The sequence below is a fragment of the Ptychodera flava genome, chromosome 10, assembly GCF_041260155.1.
Source record: "Ptychodera flava strain L36383 chromosome 10, AS_Pfla_20210202, whole genome shotgun sequence".
NCBI classification, from domain to species: domain Eukaryota; kingdom Metazoa; phylum Hemichordata; class Enteropneusta; family Ptychoderidae; genus Ptychodera; species Ptychodera flava.
Window position 1 is genome coordinate 17,285,856 of NC_091937.1, and position 23,189 is coordinate 17,309,044.

General features: G+C 36.7%; 1 protein-coding gene and 1 long non-coding RNA gene across 2 annotated transcripts; both read right to left on the reverse strand.

The window, feature by feature from the left end:
• Positions 1-16,780: 16,780 nt before the first annotated feature.
• Positions 16,781-19,828, reverse strand: LOC139141526 (polycystin-2-like). Its single transcript, XM_070711119.1, has 4 exons — positions 19,825-19,828; positions 18,914-19,585; positions 18,084-18,617; positions 16,781-17,197 (listed from the first exon to the last, which is right to left on the reverse strand). The coding sequence occupies exons 1-4, from the start codon at positions 19,826-19,828 to the stop codon at positions 17,067-17,069; spliced, it is 1,341 nt and encodes a 446-aa protein (XP_070567220.1). The 3' UTR covers positions 16,781-17,066.
• Positions 19,829-19,838: 10 nt separating this feature from the next.
• LOC139141434 (uncharacterized) lies at positions 19,839-22,311 on the reverse strand. The gene is made up of 3 exons (XR_011554170.1): positions 22,180-22,311; positions 20,338-20,570; positions 19,839-19,978 (listed from the first exon to the last, which is right to left on the reverse strand). It is a non-coding gene; the product is annotated as an uncharacterized lncRNA (long non-coding RNA).
• Between the last annotated feature and the right edge of the window lie 878 nt (positions 22,312-23,189).

The window sequence follows — 23,189 nt, forward strand, 5'->3', positions numbered from 1 at the left end:
GTGCTATTACCCCAGCCTCACACCGTCCACTGTAAAGGCTAAAGTGACCCAAATCAACGCAATATACAAATTGTGGTTTCGATGTTGTTAGCACCACGGCGGTTAGTCCGCACATAGACCCTCGAGGGCCTATGGTCCGCAGGGAGGTTTCGAAGCCACATGCACATCCATTTCATGCCAGTTTTGTTTGTCGGACCGTACGCTTGTTCAGCTGCCTGTCTCAAGACTGAAAATTGGACATGTGCTGGACGCAATTCAGTTGTTCACTTAATTGCCAAATTGCGGGTCAAAAACCCAGCGTTGTCAATGTGTACGGGATCTTAATATTACCGTAAAAACCCATATAATTCGAACACAAAAATGATGATTTTAAATTGTCAGATCGAATTTGAAAGGAAATCAACACTGCCGAAATAAATGGTCGAATTCATAGACGAGACGATTGTGAAATTTTACATGAAACATGTTTTTATTTGTACACTGCTTCAAAGCGTGTGGGAATTTTTTGGTGCCCCGGCATCGAAAAATGGTCGTCATTCAGTAGTTCTATGCTGTACGTCACAAATGAACAAGTTGTGTCGGCCCTTGAAAATAAACAGTAAATAGAAAATAAACAGTAACTCGTGACAGGCAGGTAATATGAGATATATCAGACGTACAATGCATTATCTACGTCTATCAAATAATAATAAAATGACATCACCGATCGTAAGAAACGCGATGTTGAAGAACATTTTAACAGTCTGAGAAGACCATGGCGACCATTTTCCTGTGAGTATTCTAAGTTTGAAAACTTGCGAAACCAACATCAGAAGACTTCAACTTTTTGAAAGTGTATAAACTTAAACGCACGGGCAAGTTCACATTGAATGGCAATATTAATTTTACCGCTGAGAATGTGTACGACAGTAAGAATGAAACATGACGAGCAATGATACCGACTTCAGAAAAACAGAGTGATTTTTTTCATCGCAACAGCACGCAAGAGTGAGTTGTAGAAATATTACAACCTTGTAGGCTTGTTTGGTCCCCAAAACTAACAACAATATAACGTTGACTATCCTCTATGTAATCAAGACGCACCTGACGTCATTTCGTGATTGTTTTACTGGAGGTCCACATATCTTTCTCTCACGACTTTGACTGACATGTATACCGGTACTTTGGTTGATAATGTTGTTGTGCTGTACTGTTTTTGACCTGTACAATAACTGTGTAACATGACTTTTGCCTACGACTTTTGGATTACAGATGGGTTTGATTGCTATTAATTTGAATGCAAAACATTCGAATATTTGAAACTCAATATAACTAGCTACACCGCACGAACGTTATTGTCGGAACCAGGACAGTAGCATTGATCAAGCCCGGATTTTGCATGGTAGCTTTGGAAACAGGTGGTTCTTTCTCAGAAAACATGTGATGTATTACTTACTGCCCCCTTTGGGCTTAGACTTTCGCCGTCTCGCTCCTACACATCAACAAGATCATTCAGTTACGTGAATCTGTAAATTCATCAATTATTATACTCAACTACAGAATACAACACAAGGGTCGCAGTCACGGGTCGAAGGACGTCCAGGCAAAGACACCAGCGACGTGTATGTTGTGGACTTTTTATTGGTTTTTAGAACATATAAATATATCAGTTCATCTGACAGTGTACCGTCGTACATCGAATCGACAAGTATATAGACTTCGAGGCTCTACGTTTTTCACTTTAAAGTTGCTATTCAAAAACACAAGGACATCGCGACTGAGTCCAACAGCGGCGAGAGATTTTAATTTCTAGTTTCTGAATCGAATCCCACGTCAAGTGGTCAAGAAGTACTAACCTAGTCCTGCATGTGAAGGCGAGGCTGTGTCCCGATGAGATTGCATAAATCATGAATGTATAGTTAATTTTCGCCCGACAGAAATCAGACATGTAGGCTAAACAATAGTTATCAATATATCTGAAAGCGTTCATAAAAATTGACATAATAAGATAAAATGTAAAAAAAAGTTCTGGTTTTTTTTCAATTGAACTTATTTATCGCACTTGCTATACCAGTAGTCTAGACACACATGCTTGTCTTGAAATCAATTTCTCTTTCACGCACAGACACTTCTACTTGTCTGTGGCGCTGGACTCCATGGACGTAACGGCTTAAACCCAATTATCTCTTCTCATATTTGGAAAACTTATGTTATCCCAAGACTCCTATTTGGTCTTGAAATCATCGACATAAAGAAGAAGGACATAACTACTATTGAGAGTTTTCAAGTTAAAACACTAAAACAACTTCAACACCTCCCTAATAGATGCAACAACTCTCTTGTTCTGCTATTACTCGGTGCACAGACTCTAGAAGCCCTTCGTGACAAAACTATCATTACCTTGTTTGTTAACATTTGCCGTCTTAAAAACTCTACAGAACACAACCTTGCTCTTCGTCAATATAGTATGAGCAACTTCAAGAGTAAATCCTGGTTTAATACGGTCGAAGATATCCTTCAAAAATATGATCTTCCAAATTATTATCAGCTTCTTCAAGAACCTCCATCGAAGAACCAGTGGAAAACCTTGTTAAGGATTCATATCGATACATATTGGCATTCAAAACTCAAGAACGATGTTGCATCGAAGCAGTCAACCAGATTCGTTAATCTTCAAGCCTGTTCTTTGAATAAGCCACATCATGTTTGGTCTTCAACTAACACTAACATTCGCGACATTGAAAGAGCCTGCATTAAAGCAAGATTTCTTACTGGAACTTACACCTTACAAGCTAACAAAGCTAAATTTAACCAAAACCAAGTCGATCCAACCTGCAAACTTTGTGGAGATGGAGCAGAAGATAGACTGCATTTAAGTGTGCCATTGTACCCATATGAACCACTTGAGAGATAAATATTTTCCACTTTTATGGGATATCCTTGCTGCTAACAATTACCCGACTCTCATTGGCTCCCTTAAATCATCCAACAAAGATATGCTCCTATTCATACTGGATGCTTCTCATTTCATTTCACCAAACCACATGGAAGTCATTTGCAAAGTTGAAGATATTTCCAGGCGCTACTTATTTGCATGTCACGTCCTACGCATGCGCACTTTGAGCAATACTGATAACCTTTATTTTACCTCATCAGAGGGTGCTCCTACATAACAGGAGGGATTTGTATCAACCACCCAACCATAGCAGATCGACCTGGTTGGGCGCTGTCGTGCTTACAAAATATTTCTTCGCCGCTTCGAAAAACATCTCGCCAACTTTCAACTTTGGGGCATGGGCTACGTCTTTGTAATTTTAAAGGAACTAATGACAGTAGGCTGGATATTATTTCGGTCAAATAAGAATATAATATAGTCGATAAAAATCCTTTTTATCAAGCATGTGTCAAATATCTAATCACAGTCGGCCGTCCGGAGACGTTAGACTGTCTATGATTTCATCAAAAGGGAATGAAAATATTTCGATTTATTGACTAACATAACGAGAATGAACGTTTTATTTTTCTGAAAAGTAAACTCGTCTTTCCCTGACATCTCCGTTCAGTGAGGGAATACTCAGTCCTCAGTCAGTATGAAGGTCTTAGCCGCCTCCGTATTACTCACTCAGGCCATGGAATTAGTAACAGCTTCTACTAATTCCATACTCAGGCCGACTCTTGGTTGTTTTGCCAAAGATCTCGTCAGCTTTCCGGTTTATTGCATGGGACACGTCCGTATGCGTTCGCAAGGAACCCGCCACAGTAATTTAGGATACTATATCGGTCAAATTAACACAGCATATTGAAGATGAAAATACTTTTATCGATTGACTCAAAGAGCTAGAACGAGTCAGTGAATCTGTAAATAGACGGACGGGATAGGCACAGGCAAGTCTGTATATAAAAATTGATCCCCCTAGCCTGCTCCTCGTAGATGAATTCGAACCTGTCTCTTAATTAATCTGGTGAATCACAAATATATGGTGCATTGTGTAATATTTTTTGTCTAACAAGAGTGACAGAAATTGCATTTTGTCATAATTGAACATTAATAATAATAACTTCTAAGCAAATTCTTTCTGTGAGTATTTGAGCACTTAGGGGGTCGTAAACAGTAAAGCGCCACCTTGATGACTTTGCTGTACCTGTGTTAAAGTTGTACCTGGTCCCTGGAGTGGGTTGTCATGCAGTTACGAGCCGTCCAGTTCGACAAGCAACACGTTTTATTCAAGTTATTCTCCGTTCAACCCCAGTTTAACCATGACGTAACTACACAACCCATTTTCGAAACTTGGACGGAAGAGAGCAAACTTTTCAACAACAGCGCCATGTCGACAAGTACCTAAATCGCCGCAATCATATAGTTATACAACATCAGCTGGACAGCCATTGTGTAATCCAGGTATGTATCGTTGTCCTCTCAACTTGTCCCAGTGTTTTCGATACTTTTTTTGTATACCTCTTTATAGAAATATCTTTGTCAGGTACAAGTATCTAACATTTTAATATGTTTTCATTCACCAATAGTCCTGACTGTTGCAAATGTACACCAATTCCTAGCATTCCGTTCCAAAGCCCTTTATAAAGGCTTTATGCTAATTTGACCTTTTCATGCCATGCCCTGCATCAGACCCAGGGAAGAGTGTAAATGCCTTGCAGACATATGTACACGCATAAGCCCTAAAATGACAAAGTAACAGGAATGGTTTACGTACGTTCTACCGTTCGTTAAATCCCGACTCGAAAAGGTCAGGGATCGTAAAAACTGAAGTCTTGAGAAGACTAGGCGAGGCGTTTCTGTCTTTTGTTTTCCTCTGAAGTCAAAGTGCAGTCATTGTCTAAATATGTTGCGAGGATTTTGGATTAATATGACCAGACTCTTAATTCTTACATCTCAAATTTATGTTCCATGTATTGTGATTTCATGATGGGAAGAGCCCTATTCAATTTTGGGGGTCGTTTTGGTAGCATTCTTAGAGGCATATGCATCTCCATTCACTCAGTTGCCATTCAGCGATGCCACTACTATAATTAATTACATTGTTATGCAAATAAGCCATTTTGCTATCAGTAATTCCTTGGGAGCAGACTTTTCACACCTGACCAAACCTTTCCGAACTTCTAAAAATTTGGGTTTCCTTTCAGTGACAAGAAAGTCAAGCTGATGCTTTAGCGCTGAAAGATTCACACAATTCCTTGAGCCAATGTTAATGCAGTATTGTTTTATAGCAAATAATAACATCTTTTTCAGCAATGTTAAAACCTGAAAATGAAGAATCAAGAGATAAAAAGATCACACAATTTTCATAGATAATTGCGAACACAAATATAAATAACACTGTTATTCAATAACGCAGTGACCCTTATCTCTTATTTATTCATTTACTGCCTCTGTGATTAGTTACCCTTTTTACTAATCTGTTTTCACTTTATTTTGTCTTGCAGGCCATGAAGACGAATCATCGTATGCTTCTGAATGGCGACAACATGACTCTTGACGGGTTTACTCCTGAACTGATGTAAGATGAAAAAGAGGAGGGTGTACTTGTCATCTTGAGGTCTCCTGCTTGAAGAGCAAACCCATTGAATGAACTTTCATGTACATTAGATGCCTGTCTAAAAGAAAAAGTGTATTTTAAAATTCTAAGAGGAAGGCAGTCATTCTACTCATTGCATCTGAAAACAGTGAGGAAATACGCAGCAGATCTCATCTTATCAACGCATTATGATTACCCAGATTTCACTTCCATTGTTGACTCAATTTTTTCAAACGCTGATTATCTCTTGGCCCTCCACAGTTAACATATCTTAAAACAACTTGTTGTGAACTTTGGTTTACATGAAATTTCCTCTTAAACCACTTGTTCATTTGCTTTGAAATTTAGTAGGCATGTTCCTGAAGCCATCACAACCGAGTAAGATTTTATTAAATTATGGTGAAGTTTGCATGTAATTGTATTTTGGTGGCAATTTTTGCCCTTTTAATGAAACAAATATCTTCTGAGAAACTGCAACTCAACTTATTCCTTTGAAATTTTGCACTCAGGTTGCCACCGGTGATCTGAGTAAGTTGTCTTCTGATATATTTTTATCCCCATTGATGAGTTGTAATTATTATTATTATTATTATTATTATTACACTTATTTCCATCAGAGCCCTTATGAAAAGAGAGGCAAAACACACAAACAAATCATCGAATAAACAAAAACGTATGGAATAGACGAATAGAAGATGTCGAAGACAAAGGAAAAATAGGCTAGTCTAAGTCAGAGCCTTCATTACAATATTTCATGAAAAGATAACAATGCAGTTTTGATTTAAACGTCGACAAGGCTTCACAGTCACGGATAGTTGGGGGAATGGAATTCCAGATTTTAGTAGCTCGATATACAAATGATCTTTGACCCATGCTTGTCCTAAACATTGGTGGGTAAAGGTTACCATTACTAGAACTACGAGTATTTAAACGATCCATTTCTGAGAGAGGTTGGAATAAATCACTAATATAGCTTGGTGCGAGACCATTTAAAGCTTTGAAAGTCATAACAGCTGTAAAGTATTCAATACGTAAATCTATGGGCAACCAGTGCAAACTAACAAAAACTGTTCGAGAAGGAAAAGTCGTGTCAACTCCGAGAATTACCTTACCAGCCCTTTTCTGGAGTTTGTACAATCGATGGAGATTGGTCTTCGACGTACTAGCCCAATTCGTCAATTACAGACAAGAACAAAGCGTTATAAACTAGCAAAAGAACACTCCTTTGAGAATAGGGGCGTAGTCGTCTTATAACACCAATTCTTGCAGACAAAGTCTTGCACAAATTATCTATGTGGTCATCCCAGCATAAAATGTTGTCTAATTGAACACCAAGTAGTTTGTGAACAGCAACACTGTCAATGAGAGTATCATTGATCTGAATGTGAAATGAAATATCAGAGTCGGCTAAGTGATAAATTTTGGGGCGAGACGCAACAATCATATATTTTGTTTTAGTGGTGTTAATTGCCATGCTATTGTTATGAACCCAGTTTGAGATTGGCACGAGATCTCCATTCAGTCTCCCCTCGACTTGTTCAATGTCAATTCCAGAAACACACAAAGTTTGGTCATCGGCAAACATATCTAAGCTTCCCATGTTGAGGCAAAGGGGAAGATCATTAATGAAGATCAAAAACAGAAGTGGACCCAAAATGGACCCCTGAGGTACACCACACGTAATCGACAAAATATCGGAGTGTACACCTAAATAGCTAACAAATTGGCTTCTTCCTGTAAGGTATGATTGAAACCACTTTAGGGACAAATCAGAAAGCCTGTAACAACAGAAAGTTTTCTCAGTAAAATTTATGATCAACAAGATCAAAAGCTTTACATAAATCTAAAAACAATACACCACTATACAATCCTTGATCCATATTGTGTAAAAGCTGGTCAGTTAACTTGACTAAAGCAGTGTGACAAGAGTGATATTGTCTAAAACCAGATTGTAATGCATGCAAATATCACGAAGGGGCTCTGTTAGCTGCAACATAGCTTGTTTTCTTTCCAAACAAAAAAGAACATGTGCTATACCCGATTAGAGAATTTCCCAAAGACCAGTGGAGTAATTCCAATATCCGTGCAACATGCAACTGTTCTGAAATATTGTTTACAGTTCTAGTGGTTCTTTTTACTCCTTTATGTATTTATTTTTTAAAACTCTGATTGAATTCTAGTTTTGAAATAAAGTTTTAATTTTTCTTTGTAAATATTTGCTGTGTAAAATATTTGTTGAGTGTGCGTGTGATAAGTGACACTATTTCTGGCGAAAATATCATGTCATCATGTTGGTAAAAGATCTATAGATATATAGACAACTTTTTACCCAGATGAGTCCTTCTTACCCTCACATGATTTAAATATCGAATCACAACAGTGATCCTCAAGTTTATAATCGGATCCAATGTTTGTATTTGTAGCAGTAACTCAGTTACTGTCCTAAGTTACTGTTGAAATGAAATAATTTGCCCTGTAGATTAGTACACGCCTCTCGGTGGGCTTTCATTGATTTAGTGGCTGAAATTATTCCGTGAAAATTCAGTATTGTTCACTGCCAGCATTCTAATGTTTGAGAAGCTCAAACCAAATATGATAATTACAGATGCCATATATGGTAACATTTGTATATAAATACAGAACTGTATTAACCAGAATTTATGTAAATCCTGAAAAATAAACAGGAAGCGCTGACAGTACATGGGCTAGAAATACACGTAAATACAGGCAAATGTAGCCCTTTATTTACAGTGAATATAGGTAAATACAGGACATGTATTTACCATGTATCAACAGTGCATATACAGGTAAATACAGGCTGTATTAACCTGTATTTGCCGTAAATACATGGCTGTATTTACCTGTATCTGTCTGAATTTGCAGCAAATACAGCCAAAATACAGGGTCAATACACTCTGTATTTAGCCTTTTCACGCTATATATAGCTATTGCGATAAACAAGGGACGTATTATGCAATCATTATCATTGCAATGGTAACCGCACTGCCCACCTTCCACTTGCAAGCTGAAAACTATAGCGTTCCGTCTAAAAACTGGCAATTTTTGAATCTAATTATTGACACAGGGGGCGCTCTTCTATAATTCAATCCCAGCATTCTTTGCGTATGCACCCGTTCATATGCACGACAGTTTTCTCCCTTTATCTATATTAACGATATTTTGTATCAGCGACAAGGTGCATAATAACATTTACTGGCTAATAAGAGAGGTATATTTTATAAAAGGCATGTTATATAATGGTAATTTGTTTCGTTTTTGTTTATTTACGAGTACTCAAGAAAAAAACATGGCGGCGCCCATGAAAGAAGGGTACACTTCCGGTTACTCGCATAGTATATTATGAATAAGCGCATGCGTAGTCAGTAAGCCGCTGGCGCGACTATTATTGCGAAATTTAAATTTCATGATACTATTCTTAATATATCGCAACATCTCCCTTTTGGGCAATCTCTGTAGGAAAAGGTTGGGTCGTTTTTGGTTTTAGTGACCAAAACGGCATTATGGCACACGAAAAGATAACATCCGCAGAAAGGTAAATGTAACCAAGACAAAGTCATACCACAATTCACTAAGGCATACTAGCGGGCGCACTTGAAAACAACTTTCATGTTTTTCCACCATATATAATTGTAGGGCATATAGAGACCGCTATGAATCTATTCAGGACACAAAATTAAAAGAGTCATGGATATATTCACCATGAAATCGTAGATCAAGACGTTGCTGAAGTAACAGCATACATGAACCTGGTACAATATCCTCATTATCATATAATGACTTCCGAAAATCTACATCAACAAGCACGAGCGAGCCCTATAAAGAGCGAAATTGATCTTGCACGTCGTTTAGGGTAGCAGTTGTACTTTTATACAGTACCTCCAGGCAGTGTGTATGGCTGTACCTTTGCCGATTTTCTTGGAACCACAGAAATATATCCCTTGATTTTTTTTTTCACAGTTTTTCTTATTTAATTTTCTTTTGAAAAGGCTTTCATCAAAAAGTCGATTGGATCATTACAGTTCAGTGATCCTCGACTAGAAGAGTAATGGTTGATTCCGTAACGCTGAAACGATGGTATCATTACACTTCAATAATTAAGGCAATTTCATGAATTTAGACAACGCTGCTAACGACTCCAACAAGTTATACGAGTGCTATGCCAGAATTATCCTAAAAAAACACCATATTATGATGTTGTTTTTATGTGCAATGTTTTATTCATACTTGTGACAAAATTAATTATAACGTTTAATGTAAATAATTAGACATATACAAGATACAATCATTACATATCGGATAAATGCGATGTCAGCAGCCAATGAGATCGTAATCACCATAAGCACTGTAACATGTATGTCTTGTACGTCAAACACTTAATGAGTTATGCAGCTTTCACATCATGTCTAAAATTTAAAAAATCGACAAAATTTTCAAAAAAAACGTATGCGGCTTGATAAATTGTAAATCATACTTAACACTTCAAATGTAAAGTTGTAAATATATATGAAAACAGTGAATAAGTACTCAAAGATCTGTGTAAAATCACAAAAAAACTTCGACTCTTTCTTAAAAATATTCATTAGTAAATTAGAACTCGCGCGTATCGGTAAAACAAAAGTTGGGACATCAGGATATATATGATGCAGGCAAATCCTGTCATTGTCACATTCTGTTGATTTCTTTCTGTCTAAAAAGTACCAAACGCAATGCATTTGTACTCTAATACCTTGCATGTGCTCTCTTTTATTTTGAGGCTTCCCTTTTTGCATTTTTCATTTACAGTTGGCATCAACTTGTGAGGTTGTCACGAAAATAGTTACGCATGTTACTATTGTTACTGTTACACGGTTTCTGCCGTTCACTTCCAAAATCGAAAAATTACATTGAAACCAATCTTGACATTTTGAATCATTTTTGCAAATAAAAGCCAGATTGTAGTTGACAAATTCTGAACATGAAAACTGGACCATTTGAGCATTTGGTTCTGCAGCCACCAGATAATCCAAATTGGTTGTTGAGGCGAAATGTTACTCATTATTGAAGTCTACTATTCCGAATTAACCTGATTTTGCTGCGGGTTAAACACGCGCTTATGCATGGCAACAATTTTCGTTTCATCTCATGCCTTGCTATCTCATAATATTGCCTTGGTTTCTAAAGAAACCCGAAACAAAAAGTTGATACGAAGCAAAACTGAACTTTACCATGAGACACACAGTCTTCGATGACAGTTCATCGTCAAAGTCATATAGATCAAAATTTTCTTCATGACAATACAAAGGCAAGAATTTTGTCTGTTTTTCTTCACATTTGCAATACTGAAGTCTCTTCATTTTTTTCATCTAATATATCACTGCATAAAAACCCTATGATACTTACTATTAACATGGATTATTGCATGTATTTTAGCTGAAGAGTGCATATACTATTGATTACAGTCTATAATCCATTTTTTGTATTCAGCAAGCCTGTATTTATGTGGATTCATGTGAATTCACGTGTATTATTCTATAATACAGGCAACTCATTGACGTGAATTTATCTGAATTTTCGGTTTTCATGCAGTGTATACTGTTGGAACTCTCGATCGGGTTTGTATGGAACCAAGTTACCTAACAAAGACATCATACTCAAAACCGCTCGGATAAATCCCCACCCGTTCAGTTTCAAACATGCATAGTAACGTACAAAGTCGAACAAATGACTATGTCAATTTCAAACACGGTGCAGTACACACTGTAAACTACCTTCCTACTTGATGTCTTCAAAGTGTTTTTTTGACATCACAAGTAGATGGCGATGTGCTAATTCTTGCCAATTACGTTATCGCTCATGGTAGATAGTAAACAGAATAAGTTTGCATAACTTTCGCCGGGAGATTTTTCATTATTGAAGAAATACTCTATAATGTAACATGCACATTAAAGATGTTTAATTTTTATGCAGATCCTGATATCTAACAAATGCGAGAATAGTTTTAAATTCACCTTTACAATTTAAGCAAACGAATGCTCTAATTTGAAATATATTTGGTCTGAAAGCTTCTTTTAAGTTAACCAATAGAGATATCAGCTTATTTGAATGCACATATAATGAATTAAAAAAATCACACGTAGATGAATATCGATGGGCTGATAATATGATTTCAAAACTGTCAATAGAATATTTTCTTCACGGTTTACGAATTGACAAATGTAATAATCTGAAGTAAGTTTGCAATAAAATCGTGTATATAATAAAAACATCAGGTGATATCGTCAATTAATTTTAATATATGTACTACAAGGACAATTTAAAAAATGACAATTAAATGAAATCAATTGAAATGTAAATTGGTTGTTAAAATCCATGACATTTCGTGGCCACCCGGTCTATCTAGTAGAAATATCAGTATTTCGACAATAATGTAATTATCAATTTGAAAATTTGTACTTCAACTCCACAAACCAATCTCTTTGAATCTTCTTTTAGAATTTGCAGCATGTGCCTTTGTCCATGGCTAGTGATGGCCAGGTGAAAATCAGTAAGTTTCGAAAACAATCTAAATTGGACGTTATTTTGCATGATAAAGTAGCGTTAGACAGTCACTTTCTCGAATGCGGAGGGACCCTGGAAGACTTAGGGTTTGCTGTTTATATATTAACAAATTTCTGACAGTGTTTCGTATAAATGTTCCGAATAGTTCTTCTTTTTACAGGCACTTTAGGGGACCATTAATTTTGTTTTTTTATTGCTGTATTGTTACTCTTTGGCCTCTTCATTTTGGTGCTTCCTTTAAATGAAAGCTCGATGCTATGAAACTTTCGGTAACAGACGGAACTTAATATTCAGTATCAATTACAGTAAATTTGTATAAATTAGAGTAAATTATAATCCCTGCAAAAGATTTGAGCAATATCTTGCAGGGCTTCAGTCAGCCCCACAGACCTGTCACTGTTTATAAATGGAACTCGAGAATAATAGCCAATGATGATTACATTTGCTCTCTAATCAAACAAAGGACTTCTCCTTGGCGAAATAAGGAAGTATCCACCCCCATCCCCCATCCCCCACCCGCCCTCGATATTCAGATACGAGGGTTACTTCGACAGGGAGCGTTCGAAGGTACTGCGCAATTTGAAACACCCATCCTCCAAGTAACTTTAAAATTGAGTAAGGTTGTTTCTGTTCTTGGGTCGTCTTGTGATGGTAAAATGTTTCAAGGTTACCCAAGGTCGCCCGGTTCAGTCAATTTCGCCGAAAATGCGATTCCTTATCACAGTACATCCACTGCCTCTCACGCAACTCAGGCACTGTCAGTGTCAATCGCGTCAATTGAAAAGTGCCCTTCACCATAACTAATACTGTATATCGTACAAATAGAAGTCCTAGGAGTCGATAAAATGATGTTCAAGTTGGAGATCGAAAAGAATGAGAAAAAATCTCAGTTGTGCATTAGTCCCTGGTGCTAATACTCGGCATTACTGAACGTCGCTTTTTCTCCGATCTGTTCTTTGTTGGTATAAACGCTACCACGCCCATTCAAGAAAATGTAAGAACGTTAAAGTTTCTCACATGGAAAATATTCAATATTACGGGTAATGAGATGAAAAGTTTACATCAACGAAAGTCTGGGATGCGCAATGAAAGGCGACATGTATATTTGGTATGCGGAGATATGTCTATAGGAACATAAGATATACTTCTGCTGATCTCAATACATTCTCAAAATAGTAAGAATGTAGAAGGGTTTTCTGCTGAGCTCCCTATCAACTACAGTGACACATCATCGGTTCATGATTTGATTTTTAAAGAACGAGTATCAGAAAATCGAAATTATCATCGAAATACCAGTTCCAGATTCGCTGTGTATTCGAAAAAGTGATGGCTTTATGTTCTTTCGTCACTCAAGATAACGTAGAAAAGGAAATTAAACAGGCTCAAACTGAACGAGCACGATCGCAAAATGGTTAATTCATGCTCAAAGTTGGTTAAGGAAAGGGCGCCGATGCATGGCATCCACGATATTACCTTGGAAAAAAATAAGTGGTCCTCATATTGTGACTAATTAAGTTTAACCGTGCGATAACTTACACCATGACTTTCACAGTTGTTGACATGTTTCATTTTCTGTACTAAGTGTTATATGGTCGACACTAGGGAATGGCTGCAAGTTATACTTATATAAAGAAAATACGACCAAACGAACGCAGATGCCACCACAAATAGGGCTCTAGTTAGATAAGGTTTTCGCGATTCTTAACAATTTGCACATTTAAAATTTTTCAAAAAACTTCCACATTGTCAACAATTTACGTAGCAACAAATTTAGATCTATTAGGCTAAAAACCGAAATTCCGAATACATAGTATCACTTAAGTTAAATAACATCTGAACCAAATGATATATGTATTTATCATATTCCAACGGAATGAATGAGTGAAATAATCGAATGGACCCATAGTATATGGCGAAAAAATGACTTATTGCAAGTTTACAAACGCGTGACGTACTTGTGACAGAAGTGAAAATGACATTTTAGTAATAAATCTTGTGTCGGTACGTATATTCAAAGTATATTTATATCGTTTGGCCGCGAAATGTCACGGATTGTGAAGATATTTTCAAATCTGTTCATAGTATATTAATAACACTATTGTAACACACCATCTACAATGAATATATTTCTATACCCTTAATAAAAAGACATTCATAATACCGAATTTGTCAATATGTATCACTACAGGAACGTAACAAGTCTCGGTGGTAAGCTTTTTGGTACTTATATGTGATAAGGTGCGAAAAGGCTCATATCTTTTAAAGTCCGTTTTGGCATTGTAGTGAGTACGTGGCTAACTGATGCTATTGTATTTTTTGGTTTATTTGTGTTTCTTAGTTTCAAATATACCAAGTTCCATGTGCGTTGTAACTTGTCTATATTTGCAGTCAAAATTGATAAATTATTAATTTACTTTCGTAAGAAAGTATTTACGTATTGACCAAGTACAACTGAGGTGTTCGTTACGATAAATCATGCATTGAATAATTAAAACAAAACGTACAATCAAAAATAGTTATACTGTTACATAATACATTTTAACTACAAGATAGTGACTACACAAATGGCCTTTCACAATATACTCGCTGTAATGATGTTGTGAATAAATTAGCATTGTAAAATAACAGCGAAATCTTCATATCCAGAACAAACGAATTATTTTAACTGTTTGTACCTGAAGTGATGATTTACCCATATCATGAAAAGATTGAGTATCTTCAAGTTTGTGAAAGGCTCTTTGATCGGTCGTATTGGTGTATGCCCAAAACAAATAAAAACCGTGAAATAATATTCAAAAATCATCTTCCCTAGAATCACCAAACAAGTTGAGCTTAGATTTCGGCCATACCATTCTGTCTTGGCACTTTCGACTTTTTTTGCTTTAAATTTCATTTGGTTATGCGGTTTGGTGGCCATGTCGCTTTTGCGTAAAACTTATGATTACTATGAAATAGAAATCTGAATCAACAGACCATTTGGTCTGAAATTTGGGCTGAACCTCATTACCATGAGTACTTTCAGTTTGCGAAAGGTATTAGGGTGGTTTTTTTTACCTCGGCACCCATATTGAATTTTAAGAAAACCTACGATAGCTACGAAATAACATTAAAAATATTATTGTGTAAAACCAACAGACCACTCTAGCTAGCTCAAATTGTGCCTGCAACCTTAATAAAGTCAGTACATGAGAGTTTGAAAAAGGTATTTTTATTGGTCACGTTGACTTGCGACCATTGTCATTAGCTAAAATACTACAATAAATATATAATAATGTTCAAATCCCTTCTCGAAAACCAACAGACCATTGCAGCTCGTAGTATGACCCATATCATTACACAAGAACCGCTAGGCTGCCACTCCAAACACATAAGTCATAAGTCATTGACGTCTCATTACTTATCCAAATGGTTACTTATAGCCCAGAAGGGGGACCGAAATTGGATCAATTTTTTTTCCAAATCTGTTTGGCTGACCTATGACTGATGTTAGTAATTTTGCTTATTTACATACACAACGAAATCCCCCCCCCCCGCCAAAAAAGTCAAACAATGCTGCCTTAAAACAAATTGACGGTGCAGTGGCTATGAAATTGAAGGCTATGGAACAACTCAGAGTTTCAAGTCTTTGCTAAATGCTTCTTTTCACTCATATGAAAAAACAAGGACTAGAAGTTTGGTGTTTCAAGGACGTTGGGCAGTTAGAGACCAAATTCTATTCACCAAAATTTGAGATGAGCTTGAATGATCTTTGAAATACTTTTATCTATCTCCTCATCTTCAGGGGCTAGAGATCGTTTTGTGTTGGATGTTGACAAATAATAGTTTCTTTTCAAAATATTGGAATGATCATGGATGACATTTTGACCAACTCTAATGTATCGCAGCAACTATATGGGATATAGTTATGGTGGTTACTACATTTTGAACACTGTCTCACACACATTTTCATCAGGTGTGTTCTGATGAAATCGGTTGAACTTTGGGAATTGGTTTTTGTAGGAGATTGACCATAACTGACCTAAGATTTGTCTAAAATCAGGGGTGACTGTGGATGATCTTTGACCTGCTGCCATGTATCTAAGGAAATACTTTGGCTACAGGTTTCGAGTTTGCTGCATATTGACAAGTATGACACCAACATTTCTTGCCAAGAGTTTCTTATGACTTTGTCATACTTCTAAGCATCTCATCAATGAAAACAGACTTAGAATCGGTTTGTGTAGGATATTTACCGTAAATGAACCAAGATTTCTGTGAAAACTTTGGGATGACCACGGATGAACTTTGACCTCTACTATACCTCAGCTACTACAGGGCTATAAGTCTGGAATGTGCTCCATATAGACAAGTGTCGCACTAACAATTTTCATCAAAAGTTGTTGATGATCTCAGATGACCTATTACCTTCTGAGCCACTTCAAGGGCTTAGTGATTTGTTTGTATAAAATCATATTACCGGTATGACACCAAATTTTAAAAACTGATTGGACGACCATAAATGGCCTTTAACAGTTGACAAAAAAAACTCACGTGTTTCTAGAAACATTTCCGCCAGGAAGAGGTTGCTCAACATAACAAAAAGCTTAACTGTCATCCTTTCTTCCTTAACTAATCCTAGCAAAAACTTGCAACCGTTTGAGCCCCGCTAACACTCCTTGCAGCTTTAAATTTTCTTTATAATTGCTGAATGTTGTATAGCACAATGACAAGACAAAAATGAGGTTAGAAAAAGTAGTGTTCTCGTCTTACTGTGAGATCGATCGTATGAAAATGCGCCATGTTCTTTGAGTTTATGCAGTTCACGCTACCTTATGAAACGTTTCAGCCTTCAAAATATAGGACAGGGGTCGATTCATACAGAGCATTGCTCAGGGTGAAACCATTCAAGAAACAACAGCCAATATCTGATGTATAATGTCTTCTTCGGTAAAAACAAATCTGCATTCCTTGTATCACTGAAATGATTAGCTGGCTACGACTAAAAGAACAGTTGTTTCAATGGTCTTTATATTGTTTGTAATTGTTTTGAAGAAATGTCTCAACGGCTTGGTCAAGTTTGTCCAGCTTAAGGTTAATATCCATTAAACGGTCATCCAGTTGATTTTCCATCTTGTGGACAAATGTTTCTGTATTGAAGAAAGAAAATACGCAGCAATAATATCTTACGGATATGAAGTACCATCAGTGAAACACACCTGTATTACAATTTTATTGCAACACTTCAGACATCAATCCACTGAGAGTAACCATACTTCTGTAAGCTACAAGGCAACAAGGTCTTCCTTTTTTGCGACACTCATGGCAAGTGCCAGAGTCATCAATGAATTTACAAGCTCAAGATTATCTTTATCAGCTAACATCTTGAATGTAGCTTTGAGTAAGTTATGAATTCACTGTAGGCCGTTAAATCACCATATAAGCTGGTCAGTTCACATCTCCCACGAAAACGTAATGACAAATGTCAAACGTTGATAAGACAAATTGTTAAAGCCGTCTCATGAAAATTGTTACATTAAGTGACTTATTGTCCATTTCTAAGCTTCGAATACTCTTCCCGTTACGTGCTTTTAAAGCTCCATAAGATGTATCTTTGGCTATTTTTTCAGAACTTTTGTTTTGTGGTTTCCCTACACTTTCTGCATTGAATCCCTAAACTGTAATTTAATGCCAAGTATTTAGCATATCAACACAACCTATATGAGTATAATCTCCATTGTTATTGTTGAAAATTGTATTCAAGTCCGGACTAGAATTCATTTGTAAACAATAAACAATGATCACTACACACATACAAGCTGTGTTGACAAAGAGAATACTCGAAATTTCAGCATTACAAACGGATTAGGGTCAGACACGGTAGTTGATATACAGAAGCAGAATACTGAAAAACTTGCCACAAGTTACAGCTTATGTCCCTTTAAATAATAAATTTCAACCATAATATTTGTTTTGTGAAGCAAAGCGTCCCCTACTCGGTTTAACATGATTGGCATAATAACAAGTGCAACTTACTGTCTTTCACTATGCCTGCATGGGTGGCTGCATCCTTCAGTCGAGAGGTCAGGTAATCCACAATCTCAAAGTAGTTTCGACATTTTAAAGTTTCTTTCCTTGCCACAGTGAATGCTTCATTCACAATAGCGATGAATATGTTCATTAGGATCAGCATATTGAACAATGCAAACGCTGTAAGAAAGAATAAACAGCCTTGATCCGGAGCATCGAGGTTCTCAAGTTTCGGAAATTTTCCAATGGAAACAGTGAGCAACAGGCGTATTGTGTCAGAAACACTTTGGAACCTAACAGAAATGGTGTGAAACAGCATGTATCCCATCTGAGCGAAGGTGATGATGAAGAAGGCCATCATTACAATACAACTGATGAGACTGTCTCCTGCTTCCTTCAGGGTATTTGACAGAAGCGTCATTCTTCTGTTGAATCTTAACAACTTCAGAAAGCGAACGATTGCAAGAAACGCCACCAAAGCCAATATGTGATGCATCAAATCGTTGAGAGCTGCAGTTTTTTGCAGGTTCTGGCCAGTTCCTGGAGAAAAAAATATTAAGACGATAATAAAAATAATGAACAAAATATGAAAGAACATCTTACACTGACTCTTCAACTTACAATATTTATGAAAAATAAATAAGTAAAGCAAACAAGTAGAACTTCAACGTGTATATATATATATATATATATATATATATATATATATATATATATATATATATATATATATATATATATATATACATACATACATGAACACACTTCAATCTCGGTGGAAGAGATCGATTTTCAAGACAAATGTCCATTAAACTAATTTGATTGTATGCGCCTACCTGCCCTTGTTAATTTCAAGGCGGAAGCTGTGTGTACATCACAAAGGACAAATAGGCCTATGGACATAAAGGTCATCACGGTCAGAAGTACATCAAAGTAATTCCATGGTAACTTCAGAAAGAAACGCCCTTGTTTGCAAAGTCTCCGAGACAATGACACCAGCAATATGATGCCGAAGACTCCAAAGCTAATCAAACACATGAAGACTGTCGTACTGTAACTGTCATATACAGCATCCACATTGAATAAATTCAGTGCTCGAAACATATGATGTAATACTTTGCCCTCAACGCTTCCACATCCTTTGAATTCCAGAGCGTACACTATGCTCGAAAACAGGCGGTGATCAGGGATGTATAAATCGAATTCAATGAAGACAACCCTTGTGTGAATATCTATCCAAGACATTTGTGCCAGTGACCTCATACATTCATGAGAGTTATTTCTTCCGCTCGGAAGGGTTACTACGTAGCCTTCTGTGCCATACACATCATGATGTCCGAAGAAATTGGTACCGTACAACTCTGAGGGGGAACGATATGTCCATGGGCTGTGCGTGTTCGATCTGTTTGGATGGGGTTTAAATGGCTGCCATCTACGTTCAAAGTTGGCTGTTTCTTTATCCTCAAAATGTTCACATTCCCTACCAATTTCGTTCTTTGCACACGCACCTGCAAAATACAAGTGAAAATGTTTGCTTTTATCACCTACCTATTGCAATCGGGAACAGATGGTCAATTTTTAATTTAGAAACAAAAGTAGTAAAGTATCTTTTTAATGATATATTCAGTGTTCAAGAATATCAATTATCATACTTGTAAAACGGCTAAATTGTGTGAAATAACTTGTTGTAACCAGACATAACAGCTACAAAAATTTAAAAAGAGTACTGTGATAGAGGGGTCCTTACCCATTTTCCTTCTTTGTTGTCTGATCCTTGGATTGTGTATCCGATAATAACGGCCATTCTGAGTTACATTTGAGAGGACGTTTGCATTTGCTTGATAAATGTTAGTGATTAATACTGTGTCCATCCACTCCCAGAACTCTTCCGGTGTTCTTATCTGGGGAAGATATAAGGGTGTTCTATTACAGTGTTCTAATTATTAAAAAATGAGACATGGCAAACTTATGGTCTTATTAAATAAGCATAGTTCGAGCACATCTGTACCAATATTGTAACACCTAAAAGATCTCTTTGGCAGTAAACATGTAAATGTTTGATCACGGTGTAATTTTCTAATATGACAATAGCAATAACCCCAATAGCAATAATTCAATAATAATGTGCTTTTTTGAAGAACGTGCATCGTATCTCCTCCTTTTAAGAGTAGGTTTGGATAAGCATATGTCAGACCAGAGTAAGAATCTTTTCGCCACTACAGTTTTATATATGTCTTAGTGTGATAGTAACTGGCTTTACCTTCATGAAATTCGGGTTGCTATCGATGAACGTATTCTTGAGATTCGCGTTTGCTGTGTACACCAGTGGATCCTTGACGTGGTAACATAGAACTATTGCCATAGCAACAAATACAAAGTAGACAAGTATCCCATACAGCACAGCAGACAACTGTTTCTCTCGAGTGCGCCTCTCTCTTATCTTATCCAACTCGTTTGACTTGAGAGGGCCATGGGGACTGTCTTCGTATAGGACTGGAAATGGGGGGAAAGTAGTGTCAAATTTACTTAATACTGTTTAGTTCAGGCCGTTTTCTAACCCGTAGGTGAGTGGCCGAGTACAAGTGCTTGAAAGCTTTCAAATCTACCGATCCATTACTGACCAAGTCTATTTTTCGTAACGTCAGAAGTGTTTTCAATACTGTTGAAGCCACTTCAACTTCAATAATGTACAGTTTAGAATCGATGGCATTCTAATTTTTCATAACTCTATTCAAAAATTAAGATTTCTCAATAATTATTCATATTTCAATTTTTATAATGATATATCAAAATATGGAATCGGCATTTTGTAAAAGTATTGAGTTGACGAATATAGGTGTATTCGAAAGGTTTCTCTTCATTTCAGTTGTGTCTACGTTATAACTAAAAAACGTCCATGAGAACATCAGTGATATTTAATCAGCGAATATGTATCACATTAACCTCAGCACCAGGAGGGCTACAAACATTTTCAGATACTAGTACGTATTATAAGAAGAGACGTCAAGAAGCATAGGCTGGATCAGATATGGCTACGATCACCGATATAAAATAGTTTTAAGACACAGAAAACAGGCTTTGATAAAAGGCCCCATGTTTTAGGCGATATACATAAGCTTAAATTTACACTAAAATGATAAAAAGAGTGCCGTATGAGATTTAGCAACTTTATTGAATTTAAATTCATTAATATTAAAATTTGCGCAATAAAAAGGAATATTTCAGCAACATTAAGAAGACCGTCGATAAACAGATAACCAAAACTTGATTGGTATGTGAACAGGGTCATATTCAGGCATACAAGATTTTTAATTTCAAATAAAGATTGTTATCATATAAGTGCCTGTGTAAAGCTATGGGGGGAAATGCACTCACATCCTTGCATTTTTTACGTAGCTCGCCTCGACCCGATGCCTAAATATGGGCAATCGCGTGTATTTCTGAATTGCCTCGATTCTTGTTACTACGCGCGTTGCTCTTCGCGAACGTTCCATTCGTACACAAAGCGAGCGCGAGCTTAGGAAAACGTCTGCTCACTTAGATCGTAGTTGCGCGTGGCAAAAGTGAAGCGGTCACATGTATTTCTAAATTCTAGTGAAATCCTGTGTATACTAAGTGCGTGCCTGTTCAGTATAAATTACAATAAATTGACTGCACGCTTTTGTCCTTCCGAGACCTCCATTTCAGCCTGGATCTCTGTTGGTTACATACTAGTAAGTATGTTGCTCTGCGCGTTCTAGAATCCTGCGGTAAACAAATGACGTCATTATATATGTCAATCAGCGACGGGAAGTTGCCATCGCTTTTCTGAAAAATTGCCCAAATGGCCATAAATTTTTGATATCGCACGCATTTTTATCTCAAAATGATGCTGAATATTATGTAAACTCCAGACTTATCACTAAAGGTATATGATAGAACCTTTACGGTCCTGATATGGTTTTTGCGGACCTCGGTCGTACGGCGAAAGGGCCCTCGCACGCTCGGGCCCTTCCGCCGTATAACCTTGATCCGCAAAAGCCGTATCAGGGTCGTAAAGATTCAAAGTATGGACCGATCATACTGTTTGTACTCCGGGATAGATAAGAACATAGAACAATACCAGAGTCGAGAATAGCCGTATTAGTAACATTTTCAACATTTTCTTTGTTATCCATGTTGTTGTCTCGCTCTCCATCATCAGCTTCATCTTTTTCAATATCTGGGCTTCGAATCAGAAGTGAAAACGCAAGTGATAGGGTAAAAGCCTGCAACAGAGACGCAAAGATTAATTGCGTTAGTATCAAAACAGATGATCTTACAATAAGCTAATAGAATGTTCTCTCTTAGGCGATAAAGACCGGAAATAATATTAAAGGTACCAAATGCTACGTTTTGTCGATCTGCACATTCATTTGAGTTTTTTTACTATCACAATAATATCCATTGTGGTTGATCAAGGACCACACGCGAAGTCATTGTACTCCTCTTCTAAAATGTGGCGAAGTTTCAGTGTTATTGTCTGTAAGTACAATTTCTTCCAAATAAGTTAAATGACAGTTGATAAGATTTATCCAGCGATTGATGTAGTAATGTAATGTGTATGTCTTAAAAAGTTCACATTGCCATGGTATGTGAATGAAATCATTTCTTCGTTAGAAAGATACCTATAGTAAAATTCGTAAGTAAGTGAAAATTCTTAATATAGTATTTCATCGTAAAAGATATGTTAATTTAACAGGGTATTTAAATTCTCATCACGTCTTAATTGTTTCGCGCTTCAAATTTCAATAAGTCCTCCTGAGTTTTAAACTATGAATTCGATTACAGACATTTCATATGAGTATCTTATTAATTACACAAACAAGCTGGAGATAACTTACATGCATTGCTTACTGAAAAGGGGCGACATGAAATATTCAGTGTACAATAAGTAAAACTTGATATCTGAATGACCAACCCAATCAGCATATTTGGTCAAAAATGAACAATATGTAACGCTCTTGCTATGTCATTTGAGCAAATGTTGGCCAATTCAGGGTCGAATTAAATATGACACATACTACATCATTAAAGGATGATATTTCATTGTCAAATTTTAACTGAGGTCACTCAACGTTCTCACTATAAGGA